The 25,694-nt window shown below is 42.7% G+C and overlaps 1 protein-coding gene across 1 annotated transcript in view; it reads left to right on the top strand.

The window, feature by feature from the left end:
• Positions 1 to 25,694, top strand: part of itga4 (integrin alpha 4) — a 191,297-nt gene that overhangs the window by 5,180 nt on the left and 160,423 nt on the right. Inside the window, exons 3-6 of the mRNA XM_039757752.1 lie at positions 14,002 to 14,108; positions 14,237 to 14,366; positions 15,081 to 15,148; positions 15,443 to 15,572. Of these exons, the coding sequence (XP_039613686.1) occupies positions 14,002 to 14,108; positions 14,237 to 14,366; positions 15,081 to 15,148; positions 15,443 to 15,572 (435 nt within the window). The remainder of the gene's footprint in view (positions 1 to 14,001; positions 14,109 to 14,236; positions 14,367 to 15,080; positions 15,149 to 15,442; positions 15,573 to 25,694) is intronic.

Below are 25,694 nucleotides of genomic sequence, written 5' to 3'. Positions count from 1 at the left end.
CGGGGTCCAGCCATTTCTGAATTGTGTAATTATTTATCTTATTATAGACCTTGGTTATTTAATGAGTTATAAATGTGGGCTAAAGCTTCCATCTTGTTGTTTTATATAGCGCCTTTTATGGTGAATGTACTTCAGTGTGTCTTCTTTGGCAGCCCCCACCCCCCCACACCCCATTCCCCAGCTGGGCTCAGTGCTGCATGACTTGGCTGGTGTCACTCAGTGAGTCAGGGACACAAACTGAACTGGCCAGCCTATTATTTCATATAGCGCCTTTCATGGTGAGCACACTTCTAAGGATCTGCATGGAGGGACCTACAGCTGTTTCTATAATTGTGCAATCACAGACCACCAGCTAGCTGAGTGAGTTTCTTGTGTTGAGTGTAAGTTCAGCCTGCGAGCTTGATAGGTCATATAGCGCCTTTCACAATGAGCACACTTCAAAGTTTCTTCATAGGTGGGCGTCCAGCTCAGGGTCACACAGCCATTTCAGGCCTGACTCTCCATTATTTGGTTTTAGTCATCCCAGCTCATCTCTCGATTGTGTCAGGGCAAGTGACCGTGAAGAAGAGAAACATCTAGTTCAGCATCAGGATGGAGTGACACCAATGGTGTGGACCCCAGTCATAGGTATTTGATAGAGCGCTTTACATTTATATGACCACAAGGCCTCTTTTGTATGTTTCTGGTTCAGAAAGCATTAAGAACAATGCTGCCTTACACAACTCTCACCACAAGGTGGCACTGTTTGCTATGCCTCCTTTATATTGTCCCTAGTGTCATGTGACAATACTCGTATGCCCCAAGTAATTGCTGCAGCTGCCAGCAGCTTTAGTCCAGTCCTCGTGTACGGTTACCAGCTTTGTGCCCAATCCCTTGCTGGGGTCACCATTCATATCAAACTCTTCTGAATTTTTGTTCAGTACTGTAGTTCCATTTGTGCCCTGTAGGCGGCTCCCATCCCTACTAGACATTACTGACTATGGCACATCCGTGGTTCTACTTCATTTCTCTTTTATTGCCACTTCCTGTGGTGCACCTTTAGGTGGGGCTCATCAACACCGGACCCTCAACTCGTAGCTACACACTTTGCTTCCCCTCTCGTTGATCCACCCCAAAGCACCAACCCAAATCCCCAGCTGGGCTAAGTGCAGAAACTAGCAGCTTTAGTCCTCACAGGGAGCTCTCACTCATATGAGACACCACAGAATATGGAGTATCAGCGGCCCACGACAGTCCTCTTTTACGGTTGCTACCTATAGTTGACCTGTAGGTGGCACTCATCCCAACCCCACTGGCCTCCAAAGTTACATTTCTCCCCCTCTGTCCCCCTATATCCCCAGCTGGGCTCAGTGCAGAGATTATCAGCTTTAGTCCTCTTATATAACACTGTCACTCCCTTGGTGTCCTACAGGGGGCGCTCATTCATAAGAGATCTCATGGAATATGGAGTATCGGCGGTCCTACAACAGTCTTCTTTTATGATTGCTCTCTATAGTTAACCTGTAGCTGGCACTCATCCAAACCACACTGGCCTCCAAAGTTACTGGTGCAGCAAGCCATCAGCTTAAGTCCTAGCCAGATGTATTGTCACCATCTTTGTGACCTGTAGGGGGTGACCATTCACATTAAACACCCCTAAAGCCAAAGCAGTGGCTGTCACTCCCTTTGCATCCACTAGGGGGCTCCCATTTATACTGGACATCGCTGAATATGGTACAGCCATGGCTCAACTTCAGTTCTCTTCTTTTGCCACTTTGTTTGGTTCACCTGTAGGTGGCGCTCATTAACACTGGACCCTAAACCCCCCAGTCACACACATTAACCCGCTGTCCCCGACAGTACCTAGCTGGGCTCAGTGCAGCGACTAGCAGCTTTAGTCCTCTTCTATAACACTGTCACTCCCTTGGTGTCCTACAGGGGGCGCTTTAGTCCAGTCCAGGTGTATTGTCCCCATCTTCGTGACTTGTAGTGGTGACCATTCACATTGTGCTCCTCTGAATCCAACACAGGCACTGATTTAGTTCATTAGTGTACTGTAGTTCCATTTGTGCCCTGTAGGGGGCTCCCATTTCTATGTCACTTTGGCTCTATTGCCACTCTCTGTTGTTCACCTGTAGGTGGCGCTCCTTAACACTGGACCCTAACCCCCGCTCTCCCCCATTTCCCCCCTCTGCCCCCCGCAATCCCCAGCTGGGCTCAGTGCAGAGATTTAGAAGCGTTAGTCCTCTCCTAGAACACTGTAACTCCCTTGGTGTCCTAATGGGGGCGCTCATTCATATGAGACACCACTGAATATGGAGTATCAGTGGTCTTATGTCAGTCCTCTTGTACCTGTCGCTTTCTATGGTTGGCCTGTAGGAGGCACTCAACACTGGCCTTCAAAGGCACTGGGGCAGTGAGTCATCAGCTGTAGTCCATTCCAGGTGTACTGTCCCCATCTTTGTGACATGGAGCAGGTGACCATTCACCTTGAGCTCCTCTGAGTCCAAAGTAGTGGCTGCTTTAGTTCTGTACTGGCACTCCCTTTGTGCCCTGTAGGGGGTGCTTATTCAAAATAGACACTTCTGAATACAGAGCAGCAGTGGCACAAACTCAGTTCTCTGGTACTGGAATTCCCTTGGTGCCCTGTAGGGGGTGCTCATTCATACTACCCTGTCCCCCTTGGGTGGTATGCCGGTGTGGTGGGTTTCCAGTAGAGCAGTGCCATTTATTTATCATTTATTTAACATCTGTGGTTATGTGTTCACCTGATACTGAAGTGTGCCACCTGGTTGTGGCCACTGTATGGCCCATCTGAGGTCTTCTACTGTTCCCATTTTTAAAACAGGTGCCCAGTGTTTTCTCAGCATGAAGGAGCCAGAAAGAGTGGCACGTGCCATGACTTAGACACTCGTCCATTCATTCCGTGCACCTGCTAAACTGCAAGATGGCGAGGTTTGGGCATCACAACCATCTCAAACAAGAGGCTTGTTATTCAAACGTCAAAGGCGTTGCATGCCAGTTTTTCACGTGCCAGTCTCACTCCAGCTGCGACCTGCTCATCTGCAGCTCAACTTGGATGTGATTTGGATGTGTTTGGTTTGACTATTTTGTCATTCGTCCTTTGTCATCAAGATTGAGGATGCACTGGCATGGTGACACAGGGATTAAGCAGTGCTATTCCGCAGCTTCAGAGTCACCATCTGTGTAGGGCTGGAATGTTCTCCCTGTGTTCACCTAGTGGTTCATGCCCATCCGGTTTGTTCGCTTGTGGTGCTTAGCCTGTTAAAGAAATACACCAGGCGCTTCGTGGTGCCAGGTGAGAGTGGAAAGAGGAGATGGGGAGGTGTTAGACTGGCACCCTGGGTGTGGGGGACATAAGCAGATTGTGAATTGTCAGGCTGGCATCCACATGTCAGTGAGGATACAAAGAATATTCAGTGGCAAAAACTTGAGGGCTAACACTGTGTGGCATAGGAACTAATCTACTAGACTGTACACCACAAGGATGCCAATTCAAAATTTCATGTGCCACTCAGTGCCATTGCTAAATTATTTTGTGCCCTAGGCCAAAACTTCTTAGTGTGCTAACCAACTGTTTCGTAGCTAACCTGCAGAGCTTTCCCCCCACCTTATGATCTGCGCCCTAGGCTTAATGGTGGTGCTGGCATTAGTGCCACCCTAAATGGGACACGTAGCCTGGCTGTGCTTTGTCTGTCAATGAGGAGACAGAATAAGAAGTCATAGTGGAAATGCAAACTTCCTTAAGATGGAGTTAACCACTGAAAGGCGCTATATAATACATTAAGAGCCCTGGTTCAGTTTCTGTCTGGGATTCGGCAAAACTGTTAAAAATGACATCAACTGCTTGTTGAAAAAAGAAAGCTGGCAGATTTTTAATTGTAAATGTACACTTAGTTAAGGCGCTATATAACACCTTAAGGGTGCAGATTTAATTCCAGAGTCCCGCCCTGAGTGTGTCTGCTCCAAATATCCACCCATCCATCCATTTTCCAACCCGCTGAATCCTAACTACAGGGTCACGGGGGTCTGCTGGAGCCAATCCCAGCCAACACAGGGCACAAGGCAGGAACCAATCCTAGGCAGGGTGCCAACCCACCGCAGCTGCTCCAAATATGAAAAATATATGTCAGCTTTTGCAATGTGTATGCGTAACCCTGAAGTGCTGTTCCTAACTGAAAGGCGCTATATAAATGAAGGGCTGTGTTTAAAAAACATAAAGAAAGGAAAACCTTGAAAGGTGTGCCCACGCTAATGCCATTCCATCTAGGTGACAAAAAGCTGTTTGAGTTATTGTATTTAGTCAGGAGGGGTGTAAATTTAAGTGAGGGGAGATAGGTGGGTCAAAATACAGAAAGGATGAGGACCCCTCATGTTAAGGAGACCCTCTGTAGACCACCTGGGGTGGTAGACCCATTATGATGGTGGAGTAATTCTTTTGGTTAGGTTTGGTGCTCAGAGACACTGAAAAAAAAAAATCAGAAAAGTCAGACCTTCTCTTTGCTGATATGGTGGGCATCGCTGTGAAGGACCTGCGGTCATCGGGGTGGGCACTCTCTTGTTTATTTACTGGGTCTCTCTCACTGACAACTGAAGCTGATGTGTCCGTAAACAGGAATAGACACTGGGCCCGCTGTTGAATATGTAGATCCGTAGCAATGACGAGGCTGCTGTCAGTGAGGGGCGCTATACATGAATAAAATCAATCAAACCACAGTCCAGTATAGTGACTCGTTCAGAATGGGTCAAGGGTCAGCTTTATGGCTACTCAGATGGCTAGTGGCACAGGACTTAGTATTTCTGTTGTTCAGAATCAGAGTCCTGGGTTTAAATCCCACAGCTCGTTGACATTCATGTGGGCTTTGCCCATTTTTCCTTGTGTCTGTGTGGGTAAAGGTATGCAGGGTCAGGGTAACTGGCAGAGCTGACCTCTGGTGGACTGTCACTACCTTGGTGCTCCAGTAGAGGACACTTCAGAAAATACAGCAACTAAACAGCAGTCCTCTGTTATGGGCACTTCTGAGGTGCACTGGGGGGCATTTCTAAGGGCACTTCTGTAGGAGATGAAAATTTGCACCCCTACAAGTGCTGGACTGCCACTCCTTCGGTGCCCTGTAGGAGGCACACATTCGTGACAGACTCATGTTAATCTTAAGCAAAGCCCTATGGGAAGTGGGCATACAATGTAGTGCCAGCTTGGACTGCATAGTCCTGCCCTGTGCCCAGCACTGTGAGCATAGACGCTGGGGACCCTGAATAAGTGAGACAACTGCAGGGAACCAGAGAATAATAATAGGATTATCATTAAAGATAAAAGAATTCATTCAGGAAGTAATTAGTACTCGATAGCCATTAGAAACTTAATAATGTTGTTTTTCTTATTATTCATTAATTGTCCAGTTTATTGATAATGCACTTAATATTTTTCTAATAAATTAATAAATTGATGGATTTATTAATAATAAATAATATTTTGTTTTCATAATAAGTATTGTTTTAATTATATTGTTGAGTTTGTCATAGTAATGATTACATTGATTGATTCAATGATTGATAATTATAAATTAATTAATAAATGATTGAATGATTATTAATTGTTATTAATGCATGTTTTTATTGTAGTTTTCATGCTATTATTCATTAAGTGATTGATTGATTGATTGATTGATAATCTTAATGAAAAAATGTTTTTTGAATAATTCAGTGATTAATTGATAATTGTTATTAATTCATAATATTGTGTTTTTAAATAGTTAACATTTAATTACTTAATTGATTGATAACCGGTATTAATTAATATCATAGTTTTTCATAGTTTTAAGGTCAATAATCATAATGAAAACATTATTGTGTTTTTCTAGTAATTAGTGAAGAATTTAATTCATACTTGTTATTAATTATTATTACTATTCTTAGTATTAATGCTTAAATTGATTTATTGATTGATTAATAATCCTAGTGAGTAAAATTCTTGTGTTTTTAGGTAATCCATTATTGTTATTAAAGAGTAGCATTGTTTTTTAATCATTACTGAAGAATTAATTACTTGACTGTTTAACCGTTATTAATTAATATTTTTGTGTTTTCCTAGTATTGAAATTGATTGATAATCCTAATAATTAACATTATTGAGTTTTTTCTAATAATGAATTAACAAATAATTGTTTTTCATGAAAAATCTCATAACTGTTTAATTATAAATGAATGATTAGTTCATTATTTAGTTGATAATCCTTACTAATTTATAGTATTATTATAATTGTGTTTTTCGTATTATTAATAACTAATTTGGTGACTGATTGATAGATAATTGTTTTCAATTAATATTTTGTTTTTGATATAGGATTAAGTTGATTGATTGATTGATTGTTTAATTGATTGATAATCATAATGAACAGTGTTGTGTTTTTCTAATAAAGAATGAATTGTTTGAATTATTGTTAATTGCTATTAACTAATATTATCATTATGGTGTTCATATTATTAATGTACACGTTGACTTTTTAATGAATTGTGAACTCTAATGAGTAAATAACGGTGTTCTCCTAATAATTGAGTGAATTGATAACGAAAGAATAAATGAGTGAAATCGCGTTAGCATATTCCAGTCCTGCTGTCTGAAGCCCAAGAGGGTGCCCATGAAAGGCGCTTTATAAAATGAGCCCCCTGCCCTTTAGGTCAGGCTGCTGTACGCATACCCCCTTCCGTCATCCGCTTTTCACGGTCGATTAAAAACGTGGAGAGGAATCTGAGGGTCGCAGTTTGGCGAGAGGGTGTCAGCGGGTGGCACCGAAGGAAGCGCCGGGCCACGGCCGTCAGCACATTCAGTTCCGAAAACCTCACGCGAGTCGTGGCCCACGCACACACACCGGACACGCACATCGAGATCTGCTTTGGATTTGCTACTCTGTGTTAAGGGAATCCACCATAGCAGACTCTCTGCACACGTTGGTTTTCATTTTGAAAAGGCGCTATATAAAAGGAAAAGGTTACAAGTTTAGCCGCCCTCCCAGACTCCCTGCACATTTTTGTATAGCGCCTTTCGCTTTTTATTATGAAGAGGCACTAAATGTAATTATAAGGTCAAATGTTTATGCTCCTTCACGGCGTCTTTGCACACTTTATTATAACAGCTTTAGGTGGTTTTCATTTTGAAAAGGCTCAAGGTCAGAAATACACTTGCCTTGATCTTTGCACACTTTTTCAGCAACTTTTGGTGTTTTTGTCATTAAAAGGCACTATATACAATTACAAGGCCACGGGTTTAGTTGTCCTCACAGACTCTTTGTAAGGTTTATATAGCGCCTTTGGATTTTTTTTTTTATTATTATTTCGGAAAGGCACTATACAGAATTACAAGATAGCAGATTCAGCTCCTTCGACAAACTTGCTGCACATCGTGTCTAGTTTCTTTTATGGATTTTCAATATTTAAAAGTTGCCACACACAATTAGAAAGTCACAAATGCAGTTGTCTCTACGGACTCTGAACATTTTATACAGCGCCATTGGTTGTTTTCCATCATCAAAAATATTTAATAAGAAGGTTTATCCGCCATCACAGACTCTCTGCTCAAGTTGTACAATGCCTTCTTTATTAAATTACAAATTACAATTGCAATTACAAAGCCACGTGTTTAACTTGCCCTTGCAGCCTCTTTGCACATTTTATAGCGCCTTTCCATGCTGTTTTATTTTGGAAAGACTCCCAAGCTCAGCTCCCGTCACAGACTCTTTGTACATTTTACAGGGCGCCTTTTGCTGTTTTTCATTATGTAAAGGCACTATATATAATCAGAGGGTTTATTTCTCATCGTGCAGTCTATCTGTGCTCTCTCTCTCTCGAGCGCTTTTGGATGTTTGTCACGACGGAAAGGCGCTATATACACTTTCAAGGTCACAAGTTTTGTCTAACCCTGACCTGCCTGAGGTACTGAACAACTGACGCTCCCTTGACGGTTCTCAGTGGGAGATCTGCGCGCCTATTGGCTGGACTGTCGCCTTTGCTCGTCTCTTATTCGCTGTTTGCGTCATCCGTTATAAGGCGCGCTCTGTGAAGGTGCTATATAATAAACTCAGACATATCCCCACCCAATGTGCTCTTCCTGTTGCGTGACAGTTAATTGTCGAGCGTATGGACATGACCTCAGGGGGGCTTTGTGTCCTTTTGTCATTGAGCTCGCGCCGGTTTGGATTCCCTCCGCGTTTAAATGGTCGTTAGCGACCTGGTGTGAAAGTGACACCTCGTCTGAGTCGTCGCATCGGCATGCGGGGCGGGCAGGCAGAGAAGAGTCGTCCTCTAATGGAGATGGTTTGGTGGGCAGGCGTAGTCTGGTGGGCCGTAGATAAATGAGCCCAACCCCCTCCAAACCCAGCCCCCCATCCAGGACCCCCCGTTCTCGGCTTACAGGCTCATCAAACCCGAGGAGTCAAAAGTGCCGCCGGGGGGACTCCAACCGACTTACGAGCCGCCGATCAAAGGGCACTCTGCAGGTGGGCGTCTCCTCATTTCGGGGTCGGCAGGTCTGCTGGAGCCGGACGTTGTTATCCCCAGAATGCCAGTCTTTATTAGCCTGGACAAACAGCCGGTTTTTGAGTTCATATATAGCGCTTTCATTAGTGAGCGCGAGTTCTTAGATCAAAAGGCTAATTAACAGGACGGAGTAGAATTAAGATGGCTCAGGGGTTAGTGCTCTGGGTTCAAATCCTACGCATGGTCATTATCCTTGTGGGATTTGCATGACACGTGCGCATTCAACCAACGGACAGGTCAAAAGTGCAGCAGCAATGGACTGGCGCCCTATTCAGGTGCCAATTTGTGCCCATTATTGAGGTCATGGGCTCTGCCACCCCATTACCCGGAACTGCATCAAGTGATTGTTGAAAATGAAAAGCAGAATCTTCATTTACGACGTGTCTTCCAAATTAGGCAAGTCTTTAGGTGAAGAACAAAAAGCAAAGGCTGAGTACAATCTTAATGGCATATAGCGCCTTTCACAGTGGGCACTGTTTGAGATTTTTCTGTATAATCAGTGCTCAGCCATCATCTCTAGTTTATCACTATTTATAAAAAGCTCAATTTCTAATGGCTAAGAAAAAAAAACAAGAATCACTTGCACCTTTTATTCAATAGTGTGCCTTTCATAATGAGTATTGTCTGAGACTGCGCCGTTAAAGCAATACTTAACTACAATCTGTATCATTAGATCGAATAAACTCCGTTTCTAAAAGCTACTAAAAGCATTGATCAGACGTACTCTGTATTCCGAATAGCGCCTTTCATTGTGAGCACTGTTTGAGACATTTTTAAAAGCATCGGTCAGTCAAGATTCTTACTTTATCAACTTTTATAAAGACCAATTTTTAATGGCGAAAAAATGAATAATCAGTAACACTCTTTATCGTATATAATGCCTTTAAACGATGAACGAGGGGAGGCGCAGTGGCGCAGTGGTAGCGCTGCTGCCTCGCAGTTACGAGACTTGGGTTCGAGTGGAGTTTGCATGTTCTCCCCGTGTCTGCGTGGGTTTCCTCCGGGTGCTCCGGTTTCCTTCCACAGTCCAAAGACGTGCAGGTTAGTTGCATTGGCGATCCTAAATTGTGTGTGTGTGTGTGCCCTGCGGAGGGCTGGCACCTTGACCGGGATTTGTTCCTGCTTTGCGCCCTATGTTGGCTGGGATTGGCTCCAGCAGACCCCCGTGACCCTGTGTTAGGATATAGCGGACTGGACAATGACTGACTGACATTGTTCAAAACTTCTTTGTTAAAGCAAATCTTAACCACAGCCTTTGTTTTATTTATGTCCATTTACAATAAGTTCGTTTTGAAAAATCTAATAAAAACTGCACTTTTTTTATCTATATAGCGCCTTTCATAGCGAGCATTATTTGGAACTTCTTTATAAAAATATTCCCCAGTCAAACTCGTTACTTCATTTATCATCATTTCGAAGTACCTGTTATTAATGGATAATAAAGTGAATAATCAACTGCACTGTTTATTCTATATAGCGCCTTTTGATAGTGAGCATTGTTTGAGACTGCTTTGTTAAAACAAAACTTAATTACAATAAAATAAGCACTATTTCTAAAAGCTGTAATAATCAGCCATACTCTGTATTCTATATAACGCCTTTCACCGTGAGCATTGCTGGAGACTTCATTTTTAAAGCAGTGTAAACCAATAACGGACATACATCTCATTTTATTTATTATGTTCTGTGACTTATGTTTTGTGGCTATATTAATAATCAGATGCGCTGGTTATTCTGTATAGCGCCTTTCATAGTAAGCATTGTTGTAGACCTCTTTTTTAAAACGAATATGTGACAGAAATCCTTCTTTTATTTATTATGTTTTAAATAACTAATTAAATTAATAATCAGATGCACTTTTTATTCTGTATAGTGCCTTTCATATTGAAGATTGTTTGAGGCACCTTTGTTGAAGCAATACTTAACCACAACCTTTTCTTTATTTATCATCATTAATTATAGCCTCTGTTTCTAGAGGCTAATATAATCAATAATCAGCTGCGGTCTCTATTCTATATAGTGCCTTTCTTAGTGAACACCATTTCGAAGTGCTTTATAAGTGAAGTGCTCAGCATTAACCCATGGCATCCATGTTTACGGATTTCATAAGAGTTAAAAGGGGTCGTCGGTGTCAACCCGTGTAGCACTTGCTCGAGTCATTACCCATCCGTGCACGGGATGCCAGTTCCTTGGCATGGCACACTGATGGGCATTCCCAAACTTGTTCTTGCCACAATCACCAACTAATGCGAGGTGGGTATGTTTGGATGTGGGAGGAAATCCCATGTGGACGTGGGCGAGGTCAGAGAAGTCTACATAGTGACCGACCAGGTGCACTTGGGACTCTAAAGCTGTGAAGAAGCAACACGAATTATTGCCCCACCCGGTTGCCCCATCTCAAGCCATCGCTATTTTACATTGCATGTTTTATGGACGCTTCTTTCAATTTTTGAACAAAACCAGTAAATGCCATCTTAATGTGCTATTAATTGGCTCGTGACATCCTCGGTCAAATGGTCCTCGATCAGACAGTCCTCATATCACAAGACCCCATGACAAGGCGCATTATAATGCGTGAACTTCATCGACAGCTCGGGGTTCGAGTTGCCGTTTTGAAAGCGAGACAGTAGTCTGTAAATTGGGCTTTCTATTATATAGTGCCTTATGCAATGAGTGTTATTTCCATCTACCGAATAAGCAGGGCGGCGCATGGTAAAAACAAATGCACGGTCTACTCCGAAATTCTGCCTGTTGGTGGCTGTAAAGGGCGGGGATTGACATCTGCTATATGGGAAGCGCAAACCCATTTAAGTGGCCAAACAGCGCAAACTGAAACTGAACTGAAGATGAACTCGTCAGTAGCGCCCTTTACTCCGAAACTCGTAGGCGGCATTGAGAAATCACCAGAAAAAACGGACGTGGCTGCCGTTTCTGATCGACTGAAGAGGACGACGTGCCACTTGTGGTGTGAATGAGCGGGCTGTGCGCGTCTGTGACGGCCAGCAAAGCGCAACTGCGTGCAAGGCGCAAATTAACCACGGGAATTAAAAGCAATCTGCGTCCGAAAGATGAGGGGTCCTCTCCTCCTCTTAAGCCACCACCTACCCCCCAAAGATGGCACCATGCCAGTGCAGTACACAAACCCAGCATTCGCTTTTATCGCTCCTTCATAATAAGCACTACTATTAATACAAGATACCAAACAGTGCGACTCATTGTTTAGTAATAAACTAAACTGAACTCTCAGACGCGATCAATCCATCAGGCGGCCATCTAGGGTCCCATCAACTGAGGGGCGGCGTTTATCAAACTTAAGGGGCGCGCGCACTCCGGACCCTCCGGGGTGTCGTTTATGTAACTCAAGCGGCGCGCGCTCCGGATCCCCTCAAACCTGGCGGCCGCTTTGGTAACTGAAAGTGCGCATGCTCCGGACACGAAAAGGAACCACAACACAGACTTACACTCACACACACACACACACACCTCTTCGATGTCTAATAACACTACGTGTGCGCTGTGGACAGCGAGGATGGCAACTCTTTGGCATGGCGAGGAAAGGGTGGACAACCTCCAAACAAGTTGGTCACTTATTCTGTCACTTGGTCACTCGCTGAAGTGCTCATCCGCTAACTCGAGCTCTTCATCACTCACTTATGTATTTGCTCTTTCACATGTGCTTCCTCATTCACTTACTTATTCACTCGCTTACTCTTTTACCTGCTCTCTCTCTCTGTCTCACTCTGTTGCTCACCTACTTGCTCCTTAACCGAAATTCTCAGTCACTCACTTAGTCACTTAAAGTGCTTTGTCACATATTCACTCTCTACTAACACACTCGATTATGTGCTGAAAGACTCACTCCCTTGTTTGCTAACACACTCACCTCTTCCTAATTTGCTGACTTGGTAATGCACTTCTTTGCTCATTCATTCACTTCCCTCTTTGCTAATACACTCACTCTTTTATTGACTCACTCACTTTTGCTTATTTACTAATGTGCAAACTCAACAACTCAATCACCTATTCACTCTCGTACTTGATGACTCATTTGTTCATTCACTCACTCACTCACTCACTCACTCACTTCACTTGCTGCCTCTCCTATTCACTTAATCACGCACACCCTTGTTCACTCATTCACATATTCACGCTATCACTTACTCTTTTAGTCATTCACTCCCTTCCTTGCTAATACACCATTTCTCTCAGTCACTTAGCCTCTTACTCATTTGCTAATTGATTAACTCACTCACTCTCTCACTTGCTGACTCATGTCTTCACTTACTCACTTAATCATTCACTCCATCACTCACTCCCTCACCCACATTTTCATCATCTCCTTTACTTTGTCACTCACTCCTTGCTCATCACTCTCATACTCACACGCGTCCTCACTTATGTGCCCAATGATTTACTCCCTTTCTTGCTAACACACTCCCTCTCTTACTAATTTGTTAACTCACTTTCTCACTCGTTCCTCACTCATTCATTTACATATGCATTCTCTCGCATATCTGGACAGTCATTCACTCCCCCAGTTGCTAATACATTTAATCTTTTATTTATTCACTCACACTTTTGCTAAGTTACACATTTGCTAACTCACTTGCTCACCCATATATTTGCTCTCTCACTTTCTTGCTACCTCGTCCATTCACTTGCTCACTTCCTGACTCATTTGTTCACTTTTTACATTAGTAATCACTCTCTCCTTGCTCCCTGACTCACTCTCATATTCACTCTGCCTCTTACTCATTTAATCATTCAATCCTTTGCTTGCTAACACTCTTGTATACTCACTCACTCTCACACTCTTTGCTAATTTACTAACTCGCTCACTCATTCACTGTCACATTTTCACTCTCTCACATACCTGCTAAGTCATTCATTCACTTATTTAGTCACTTAGTTACTCTCTCCTTGCTCGCTGACTCACTCACATATTCACTCTGCCACTATCTAATTTAGTCAATCAATTCTGTGTTTGCTAACACGCACTCACTCTCACACTCTTTGATAATTTATCAAGTCACTCACTCATATTCACTCTCACATGCTTCCTAAGTCATCTGTTCACTTATTTAGTCACTCATTCCCTTGCTGACTCTCTCTTACTCTCCCTCCAATCACCCTGGTGCCAGCAGGGGTGGGGGCTCATGATGGCACCACACTGATTTGCCCAGAACAGCCTCCCTCCTCACCAGTCTGCCTGAAGAATGCTGCCCCCTCCGCCGTGCCAGTTGTCCTGAGTCTACTCCCAGTATGCTTTAAACGGTAAACACCCTGCAGGGGTCACCCATCTGAAAGGCACTATATATGACACATTTGCTGGTGGGCCAAAGGGTGTTCCATCAATGTCACTGTGATGCTAAAATCACAGAGGGTGTGTGAATGGCACTGCCAGGGCTGGGGGGGTGAAGCTCACCATTCAGGAGGGTGATGAAGGTCTAACTGTGATGTGCATTGCAGGAAGCGGCAGGGAGCCAACGTGTGGGAAGACCTGCCAGGCAGAGAGAGACAACCAGTGGCTTGGCGTGAGTCTGTCGGGGCGGCTGACAGAGGACGGGCACATTCTGGTGAGAAATCCCCTCTTTCCTCTTCTGCTTCTCTCCTTCTTCTCGTCTGTCTCACACTTTTATTTGCTGGCAAATTAATAGGAAGCAGACATTCTATGAAGGTTGCTTGTGATTTTAATTTTGTGCAGGCTTGCGGCCATCGCTGGAAGAACATCTTCTACACTCAGAGAGAGAACCACAAGCTACCCCACGGCGTCTGCTACAGACTGCGGTCCGATCTGACTCAGATGGGTGGGCCCTTGATTCCGTGTTACAAAGGTAAGCACTGTGCCTGGGTGTCTCCACAGACATTCAGCCAATTGAAAACATTCATGTGCTGACTCCATCTTGGGAGCTTCAGAGACACACTCGCTATAGCAGTACAAACGACGATATAAACGTGCATTGGTCATTGGTGCGTACGGGTTCAGGAAGACATGCAGACCTGTTGTACACTTTGTGGCCTCTGAGGGGCGCACCACCACCAGGGGAATAAACTCAGAGAAACTGATAAATAGGCAGGAGAGGCACTATACTGTATAAGAGACAGAAAATATAATGTATAGAGAAGTTGGATGGATGTGAAAGGTGCTATATAATAGACAGAGAGAAAAGAAAAGAAAACATTTGAAAAATAAATCTGAAATGTGCTATATAATAAATAGGAAAGACATTATATAAAAAATAGGGAGACACGGAAGGCACTATATCGAATACATACAAATAGAAGAATGCTATAAAACACAGCTAGGAAAGACCATCTTACATATAAATGGGAAAGTCATGAAATGACAAATAAAGAGGTAGGAAAGGCACTAAATAAGAGATAAATAAATATGGAACACATTGTATGATAGATAGATAGATAGATAGATAGATAGATAGATAGATAGATAGATAGATAGATAGATAGATAGATAGATAGATAGATAGATAGATGTGACTATTTGTTGAATGTTTTTATCCATTTTTCTTTTTTTTAATTCTTTTTAGATTACCATCGGAAATTTGGAGAGAATTACGGCTCCTGCCAGGCCGGCATGTCAAGCTTTCTGTTTGAGGTATGGCCTGTTCGAACGGCCCCTCGAGCCTTTTCTGATTCCGGCCTCACATGCCATGCCAGCTTTGCCAGTTTCTCCACTCTCTGTGGGACTTCCAATTCTCGAAACACTCCCGTCATGTTCTGTGACCCTAACTCCGATCCACAGCCTGTCCCAACCTTTCATTGCACAAAGTGGTCACGGTGACCAGGTCACCACAGCTCTGTAGCGGAGACCCCCTGCTGTGATGAGGCAGGGCAGTATCTGTGACTATGGAGTTGCCGTTTACCTCATTTGGCTTTTTTCTTGTTTCAGGATCTGATGGTCATCGGAGCGCCAGGGTCGAATTACTGGACAGGGTCGGTTATGGTGTATAAAACATCCAACAACTCCTTGAAGGCATACAACGATTACGACAACATGGTCACGTATGGAAGCTACCTGGGTAAGAACGCGTGCCGCCGCCGCTGCCGCTCGTTACCCGCTTCGATAAATCCACGCTAGTCACCTCTCTCAGTGTCTGTTAACCTCAAGCAGGGGTGCAATCTCCATGGCTTGTTTTTGATTTTGTGATATGTGACCAAGTGATGGACTGACGCCTCACTCATTGCATCCTGTCTTGTCCCTGATGCAGCCAGAAAGTTCCGGTATGAAAGGTGAGGCGACGAGGCCATTGCGTCAAGGCCTTTAAACTTACAGTATTTCGTCATTAGTCCTGACGAGCATATCATCGCGCGCTCCTGTTCGCCTCGACTGCGCATGTGCTTGCCAAGAACAGTTCTGTGAAGTGCGGCTACCCGCAAATACTCAACCCAACATCAAAGCCACACAACGATAGCCACGTGTCCTCAAATTCATGGCGAGAAATCGCCCAGGTCCTGGACAAAGATGAAAATGTATACAGGCAGAAATGGAAATATCTGCTTGGTCGATATATAAAGGCAAAGAAAAAAACTTCGGGGAATTCTGCAACCACGCAGTGTAGCGCAGTGAACGCTTGAACTTTAGACAGCCTAGCGTGCGCATCCAATCTGCGCGTGCGCGTCTGCGAGTATAGAGGGAGGGTAATGTTTCTAAGATTACAAAATATGATTACAAGATAAGATTACAAAACATACAAAAATCCAAAAAGAGAGGTACATATATGTCCCGAGACTTATTTATCACCTATAAAAACGGTGGCAAATAATTTTATTTTACAAATTCCAAATCTCGCAGATTGCAGTTAGCACAGCATCGCCGTACCAGGCGCGTCAGCGAATTAAGACGGCGCATGCACTTCTGGCCGTGAGATGTGATATTGGTGTTCATTTCTCTGATTTTCATATATCGCATTTAGTATATATTTTTATTTTGAAAAGTTTTGTTAATTTCTGTAATACTATTACATCTGTTAAATATCTTTTAGCTAAAAAGAAACAGGCGCCTTGCAGGACAAAATTGGAAACTGACAGATTTTGAAAAACGTGCCGGTGGAACAAATATAGCAGATTAGCCTCAAATTCAATTTCACAATTTCATTTATATCATTTACACTATAGCGACCTTACAAATGGGTAGAGGAGGAAAGGAGGGCATCATAAATTGTTGAAATTAGAGCTCGATTAATTCTTCCGAATGATTTCAAACAACATAAAAAGGGAACGGTGTCTCGAAATTATATGACATTAAGAAAAAAAAATACCGATCAGTACAGTCTGCCCTTGCAGTTCCTTGGTTTATCATCAATAACCAAGTGGAAATTTTTTAGACGTCATTCGCACAAAATCTATGCGTCTGAATTAACTATAGGGCTCTCGACCAAAGAAGGCGGGGTGGGGTTGGGAGGCAGAGCGTCAAGTCAAACGCACAGCATTATGGGAATAACATCTTTCTTGGCTACTATGAACGCCGCCTTTCCAGGAAGTAACGGTTAATAATGTAGTAAAGCGCGGCGCAAGCGCGTGTGGCTCAAATACTTCTGCGCTCTTATTTCGTTTCGTAGCGCCGTTTTGCTGTCCTAATAAGGATTCACTCACCAATCCGTCAGTGTTAAACTAAAAAAGCAGACGGCTGCGCAAATGTGCTCCTTTTTGTAGGATACATCTGCGCGGGCTTTTTTTTTTTTTTGATGGCGTCTACATTTACATAACGGGCGCCGAAACACCGCCGTGAGTTTTCCCGCTCAGATGGTACCGCCACTGTGCTCGTCGCTGCAACCGCCATTGTCGGTACCGTCGTTACAGTATTTTTGCAAAACAAATGCACACATTTTGTACGTTTTTACCATACGAATGAATAGCGGACATGTGGATTGAACAACACGTGTTCCGTGAATTTCTTTTTCTTTTTTTGGCGTTTATCGTTTTCCGCTGTGCAGAATTAGTCAGCGCTGGGCGCCGTTGTGTTTGAATCTTCAAGATGTACTTTCTTTACAAAAACATGAGATTATTATTTTTTTTTCTCAGCCACTACTACAAACTACACGGGGTAAGTACAAATTAAAAAAAAAAAAACGTGTATGTATCCATCCATCCATCCTCTTCCGCTTATCCGAGATCGGGTCGCGGGGGCAGCAGCTTGAGCAGAGATGCTCAGACTTCCCTCTAACTGGTCACTTCTTCTAGCTCTTTCGGGGGAAACCCGATGCGTTCCCAGGCCAGCCAGGAGACATAAGCCGCTTTTCCACTGCATAGTACGGCACGACACGGTTCAGTACAGCTCACCTTGGTTCGGCTCAGTTCGGCTCGGTTTGCGTTTTGACTGCAGTTTAGTTCCGCTTTAGAGTGGGCGGGATTATTCACGTGTCGTTATAGTTGCGCCGCCTCTACTGCCGTGACACCGTGGAACTTTTACAACAACACGCAGACAACGACAACACTTTAGTTCAACGACGCGCAAGGTTAAGCATCTAAAAAAAACACATCACTAGCTAACTTTTATCACTGTTGCAAAGCATAAAATGAACTTAACTGCCAGTGTAACATTAAAATGCTGATTCTGTATATTACAGATCTTCCACATTTTGCAAAAAAGTCGCCGCAACAGACCATCTGTTTGGACATTTCACCGTGCTTCAGAGTGGTGGGATGTGATTGTTCCCGGTTTTACAAACACTCAGTGGCTGGAGAACTTTCGAAACTTCCGCGTGTCTGTACCTTTAAAGAAAAGAATAGCCAGTGACGCAGTAATGACGATTTTCTCCGGCCAATCAGTGACCAGCAGAGTTTACACGTCACGTTTTGGTAACGGTTCGGCACGCTTTGAACCTCGGCTGAGGTGGTACTAAAAGGACCAGGTACCAGGTACTGTTCCCAGTGGAAAGCCCCGCAAAAGTGAGCTGTACTGAACCGTGTCGTGCCGTACTATGCAGTGGAAAAGCGGCTATAGTCCCTCCAGCGAGCCCTGGGTCTTCCCCGGGGCCTCCTCCCGGTCCACCTCACCAGGGAGGCGTCCAGGAGGCATCCTGATCAGATGCCCGAGCCACCTGTATATATGTGTTATAGTGATGGGTCGTTCTTGAACGATTCGTTCATTTTAAACGAATCTTTAATGTGACTCGGGAAGAACGAGTCATCTCGTGGGAGTGATTCGTTCAGTCGCGCATGCGCATTTGCGCAACTTCCTATAGTTTCTGTATTGGAATTGATTCACCTGTTTCGAGTCTTCGGGTTTTTCGAGTCGTTCGTTCATCACGTGACAGCCCCATAAACTTAACCTAGTATGCAGTCTGAGCCGGAAACAGAATTGATTAGTTCATCTCTCGAGTCTTCGGGTTTGAGTCGTTCATTCATCACGTGACAGCCCCATAAGCTTAACCTATGCAGTCTGAGCCGGAAAGAGAATTGAACGAAATGACTCGAAAAATGATTCGTTTATTTTGCTGAACGAGACTCAAAGATCCGAGTCAGTAAAATGATCCGAACTTCCCATCACTAATGTGTTAGTATATTGTAGCGGATGGATGGCACTGAGTTCCCAGGAGGCTCTGCGGCGCTGCAGCTAAAATTAAACAGTTAGTTATGATTCAATTTATGCTGTATTTAAAAATTGTTCATGTGTTTAATGTTGGATTATAGATTTTGGTAACAGGGGTGTTTTATGAAAGTTTAAAGGGGAGGTTGGAGTTTGCCTACCAAAACTAAGCAATGCTGCCTGGGACTAAAGTGGTGTGCAGAACATGAGTATTGCCGTTTTGTAGTGTTTGCGTTTTTTGAATGTACAGCTCTACTAGTATTAAAAGAAAAAGTGTTTTTTTTTTATATATACATTGAATGTGTCTATGTGTTACAATATATACTTGCTATGTAAGCCCCTGCTGTAAAAAGCCCAGGGTTCTAGAAACTATTGAAAATGTCAGAAAAAAAATTGAAATGTGGAGATGTCAGGTAACTGAATGGAACTACTTTGGGCATCTCTCTCCTAGGAGGTTTCGTTTTACCGACGTGCTCGAATCGCTTGTGTATTACTGGCGGGAGGAAAAGTAAAAGGATACCGTTTTGCCAATGTGCTCGCCTCGCTTCTTGATTATAGCAGCTAAGTGGGTGACTTTTTTTGGTGGTTTCGTTTTGCCAACATGCTGGTCTGGCTTGTGTATCCTCGAGAGGTGGAGCCCTTAGCCCGACTCCACCTCTCACTTAATAGACAGACACACACGTAGACGTTTACATATAAGTAGTGATGGGAAAATGAAGCCTTGTGAAGTGTTAAGGCTTTCTTTTTATTTGTGCCAAAAAAGATTTAAAGCTTTGAAGCCTCAGCCCCAGTATGAACAGCGACATCTGGTGGTTAACTGAGGTATCAAGAGCGCAAGTGAAGCAGCACTCACTGTCGGAGTCTCATGTCACCAGTAAAAGGTCAGAAAAGTCTGTGTTTATTTTGTTCTGCTAAGGTCCTTGACCATTTATACAATTTCACTTTTGAATGTTTGTTTATTGATCTTTAACGTTTGTCCTGTTTCACTATTACACAGGCGGCGCCGTGGGGGGACGGCTAATCTCTCTATACCAGTAAAGGCGCTGCAGTGAATACACTTGACTTATAGTTTTCATCCTCTTTCTCTGTACGTTTATCATTTGTTTATTCAGAGGTTGATGTGCTTGCTTCTTCCTGAGCAGCTCTTCTTTTCTCCACCCTAGCGGCTCGTTTCTTGTTTCCTTTCATCGGCATCTTTTCGCATTAAAACTGATCAAGTCAGTGTTTGTGTTGCAATTATTTGGTAGATTTTCTTTAATTTTTCACTTAAGCTGGCACTTAAGTCTTCAATCTGCCTCACAAATGATTTAAGATATGAAGAGGTAGGGGAAGTGATGACGAAGGTGGTAGGGATGAGAACGATGCCTGTTCGCATGCACCGCACGGCCGCTGCCGAGAGTTAATTCTACAATAAAATAAAATAAAAATAAAAGAGGAATAACCTTGGAGGTCAATCATCACCCCGAAAGCGGACAGTAGACGTCACGTAGTATATGTGTACCAAATACAGTGGAACTTCGGTTCATGAACGTCTCGGAACACGTACATATCGGTTTACGACCAAAAAGTTCGCCAAACTTTTGCATCTGTTCACGACTAAATACTCGATATATGAACAAGCCAGTTTCCTTTCGGTTTGCGGCAATGATTTCCGCCTGTGTTCAGTCTCATTCTGTGCAGCGAGGGAGAGAGAGAGAGAGACACACACGCAAGAGAGAGAGAGAGCGAGAAACACACACACGAGAGAGAGAGAGAGAGACACACATGCGAGAGAGAGAGAGAGACTCACACACACAAGAGAGAGAGAGAGAGAGAGACACACATGCAAGAGAGAGAGAGAGACACTCACACACACACACACGAGAGTGAGAGTGAGAGATGGCTGGACGCATAAGGCCGAGAAGGCAGTTAAAGAATGCACCGGGTTTGTTTTTAAAGAGACTGCTTCGAACATTGTTTTAACCTCTTTGTATTTAATGAAGACTTTTTTCTATTTAATTTTAACCTCCACTTCACTTCTGTTTTGTTCGTAGCATGCATTGTTGCAATGTTACTTTTCTTGGTGGTTTATTAAATTACGGATTTTTCAAATGTAAATTTTTTTTCCCTGTGCTTAAAACTCATTAAAAAAAAATTTTTTTTTAGCGAGCGGCTCGTAGCACTATATCGCAAACTCTTGCAGTGTTAGTTTTCTCTGTTGTTCAAGGTTTTCTTAGTGTTATTCAATGTTTTTACATTTAGTTTACTATTACGCTGTGCATTCTGTGGTATAATTAACTATATTTGTGCTTAAAAATTTTTAAAAACAATTATTTACATACAGTTTGTACGGTCCAGAACAGATTAATTTTGCAGTGGAACCTCGGTTCACGAACGTCTCGGTGCACGTACAAATTGGTTTACGACCAAAAAGTTCGCCAAACTTTTGCCTCGGTTCACGACCACACACTCGGTATATGAATAAGCCAGTTTCCCTTTTGTTTTGTACATGTTCAGTCTCTCCCTGTGCATTTCCTGTGCAGTGAGCGAGCAAGAGAGAGAGAAAGCAAGACACAGGTGCGCGAGAGAGACACACACACACACACGAGAGAGGTACAAGAGGCATACACACAGAGGTGCGCGAGACAGAGGCACACACACACACACACACACACGAGACAGAGGCACACACACAGGGGCTCCAGGCTCGTGAAAGAGACACACGTACACACAAAAGAGAGAGCGAGCAAGCAAGAGAGGGAGGGCTGATTGCATAAGGTAGAAAAGGCTTGTTTTTGTTTTCAGTTCTGTTTACAGCGATCGGTTCATAGCGTGCATTGTGGCAATGTTACGTTTCTTGGTGGTTTATTAAATTACGTATTTTTCAAATGTTTATTTTTTTCCCTGTGCTTAAAACTCATTAAAAAAAGTGTTTTTAGCGAGCAGTTCCTAGCACTATAGCGCAAACTATTACAGTATTAGTTTTCTCTGTTGTTCAAGGTTTTCTCAGTGTTATTCAATGTTTTTACATTTAGTTTACTATTATGCTGTTTAGTTTACTATTATGTTGTGCATTCTGTGGTATAGTTAACTATATTTGTGCTTAAAAAGTAAAAAAATATATATTTACATACAGTTCATACGGTCTGGAATGGATTAATTGTATTTACATACAATCCTATGGTGGAAATTGCTTCACTTCACAACCAAATCGGTTTACGACCAGAGTTTTGGAACGAATTATGGTTGTGAACCGAGGTTCCACTGTATCAGGACTATAGGTCAAACGGTTTGTGAGCTACAGGTGATTTAAAATCCTGGATAGACAAATGAACAGCCACGGTAGCGTATTATATATAAAGATATAAAATCCAACATCTATCTGTCTGTCCGCTTTTCACAGGAGAAATTCCAGTTGATTTTGTGACTTCTTCCATCGAGATAAGTATTATAGTTCAGTTGTGGTATCCATTTATTTGCGTGAATCCAAGAGTGACGATGTGGGCTGAGGGTAAAGGGGCAGGGCCCTTCTCATTCACGTGCCAGCCTCCGTTCGAGTCGCTCTACCTCTCACCACATGTTGGAGCGCACCTTGCTTTCTCTTGTTTGTTCAGCAGACATTATCATCTACAGATTGTTAAGGAGTAACGTTTGATGTTTTTGAGAGAGAGAGAGATCAGAGCTACATGTGTTTCAGAGGGTAGCTGCTGATTCCCAGAGATATCACGGCCAAGTGCTCTCCTCTCCACACAGGGGACTCTCTCCCGTCAAACCTGCAGAAGGTCAGATACAGTGGCGATGTTTGACGTTGGAGCGTACCTACCTTCCGCTTGGCCAGAATTACATTTTTAAAAAATTTTTTAATTGATTTTTAAAGTTTGACCTCTTTCACTATTTTGTGGGCGGAGCCGTGGGGGACAGCTAGTACCGTATACACACAATATCAATAAGACCTGTAAACTAATAAGCAAGTGCTTACAAAAATCATATCTCGGAGAGTAAACGCTTTGTAAGGGGATAGCGATTAGATATTTCTTTCCAAAAAACACATGGCCACTGCACAGCAGCACTTTCAATGGCCATGTGGTGAAGGGTCTCCATTCCTACATGCTCATTATGAGTGCTGCGTTTGAAAACAAGTGCTTGAACAAAACGTGTTTTTTGTGATTTCTTTGAATCTATATATGTTTGTTACATTTCCGTTTCTATCTTGTTACTTGCTATGTAGGTATTTATACATTTAGAGAGGTAAAAACGTTTTCAAAACCTGGCAGGATCGGCTCAATAAAAATTTAGAATAAGCATTTCTAGCATTGAGGTAGCAGATTCTCTCTACTCTTTTTTTCTTCTTAATTTTTACTTATTTTTTAATTCTGTTTGTTTTTACTTATTAAAGTTTTACTCTGCTGGCCTAGCTCTCTTTGTCATGGGTGGGGGTTGATTTGTTTCGAACCTGGTTTTGTTAAACTTGACTTTCTTGTATGGAATGTTATTTGATTTTAATGAAATGAATGAAATGTTTAAAAAAAGAGAGATGTAAAAGTATAATAAAAGAAGTGCTGTGACACTTATGAGAGCTGCAAGCCTTTTAAAGAGTTCCTGTTGTTAATTGCAGAGGACGATTCAGAGAGAGCAGGCAGCGGTTAGAGAAGTGAAAAGCACACCGAGTGAGGCACAGCAGAGCGATCTGGAAATTTAGGTACAGGGAATTGTAGAGAGACAGAGCTGAGACCAGGAGCTGCTCAGACTAAAACAACACAACATCTTCTAGAAGCAAAATTGGACAAAAAACACAGCAGGTGACACACATGTCCAGTATCACTGGACTGCAGACACAACTGACTGCTACTCTCTGTGCCACGAGCCATTTTGTTTCAGAGATCACAATAATGTAACTGTGGTCTGTGATGATTGTGCTGAGTAGCGCAATATGACTGTGCAATTTGTTATTATTCGATGTTTTGCAGGAAATATTAAAATTTATTTAAAAAAAAAGTATAATGTTCAAGGAAGAGGTATTCCGAAAGTGTGCGCAGCTATGGTTATTTGTGGCTTCTTGCAACTGAGAGGACATGGCGGATTTCTGCTGGCTGGCCGACCAACCACACGTGTTACCTGCTAGGTACCCACCCAGATACCAGGTTGTGATCATGATCAGACCTAGGGCTGTTCGATATAACGATATACTGTATATCGGATGACAATATGAAAACGTCTATCGCTGCACATTACGCTATCGTTTGTTTCGTGGTGTCGCAAAATAAACTGTTTACGGCAATATTTTTTTCATTGTTTTGATGGCCACCACGTGGATGCAGACACACTAGCATGGCTGATGAAGACGAGGCAACACCAGGTAGCTCCACACAGAAGGACCTTGTTCCTAAACGAGGGGCTACCTCTGTAGTATGGAGATGGTTTGGATTTGAAGAGTCTGACACGGACCAGAAAACGGTACTGTGCAAATTATGCTGCAAACCGATCGCTACCACAGACTCCAACACGACAAACCTCTTCTACTACCTCCGCAAAAAGCACGTGAGCGAGCATGCAGAGAGTTTACAACTGAGAGGCAGGCCACGTAGGATATTACAGTTGTAAAGGTACTATTTAAATGAGCATGTTAAAAGCTTGGAAGATTAATTGCTACCAAAACAATTTGCTTAAGGCATAATTTTCCCTGCAGCATTTGCTGTCAGCGTTAATCTTGTTAAAATTACGTTTACGCCACAACTGCATTAACAGGGCAAATCTCCGTTAACGAGTTACCGCGGATCACCCTGTGCTTGGGGCTGGACGGCATCAACACGTTAGCACCGTCCAGTCCACGCGCGGGGCGATCAGCTGTAACTCGTTAACGGAGATTTGCCACACTACCATGTGCAAATTAACATTTTACTAGAATGTAGCCTAAAAAATATTATATTTAATATTATATATTTAATATATTTTTGTTGTAAGCCTTATTGCTGCTACAGTTTGAAGTACAATGTTTACATTTGGTTTTGACAGTTAATGTTAGACTTGTATTTATTTTGTTTAAAGGGTTTATTGGCCTTATATAGTTTAGTTGTTAGTGCTTTGATCCTTTTATATTTAATATATGTTGTGAGAGTTATTGCTGCTACAGTTCACATTTTGTTTATGTCAGGCATTTTATATAGCAGTATTTTATATTGGGCCTTTAGTAATTTGTTTTTGAAAAGTGTTTTATATTTGATACATTAACATTTTATGTTTACATTCTAAGTCAAACATTTGCTCAAATGTTCTAAATAAAAGAACAGAAATAATTACAAGTTGAGTACTTTTCATTTTTGATTTTTTTAATTTAAATGAAAAAAAAGGAGTGGTGATTATATAAACTATTCACTGAATACAAAGAAAATGTACTATATCGTGATATCGGGATATGAAATGAAATATCGGGATATAAGATTTTGGTCATATCGCACAGCCCTAATCAGACCTGTGCATGTAGTACCCTGATCTACACCCTGCCAGATAAGCGAACCAGTTGCCGTAAACCTGATGTCCGAGGCTCAATCCCTGCAAGGGGAAGCAAAACTGCGTACACCCGATGAGCCTCAAAAAGGGCTCATAACTTAATTTATGGACTTATTTGTTTTGATTT

The sequence above is a fragment of the Polypterus senegalus genome, chromosome 6, assembly GCF_016835505.1.
Source record: "Polypterus senegalus isolate Bchr_013 chromosome 6, ASM1683550v1, whole genome shotgun sequence".
Taxonomy (NCBI): domain Eukaryota; kingdom Metazoa; phylum Chordata; class Cladistia; order Polypteriformes; family Polypteridae; genus Polypterus; species Polypterus senegalus.
This window is presented reverse-complemented; position numbering and strand designations above follow the sequence as displayed.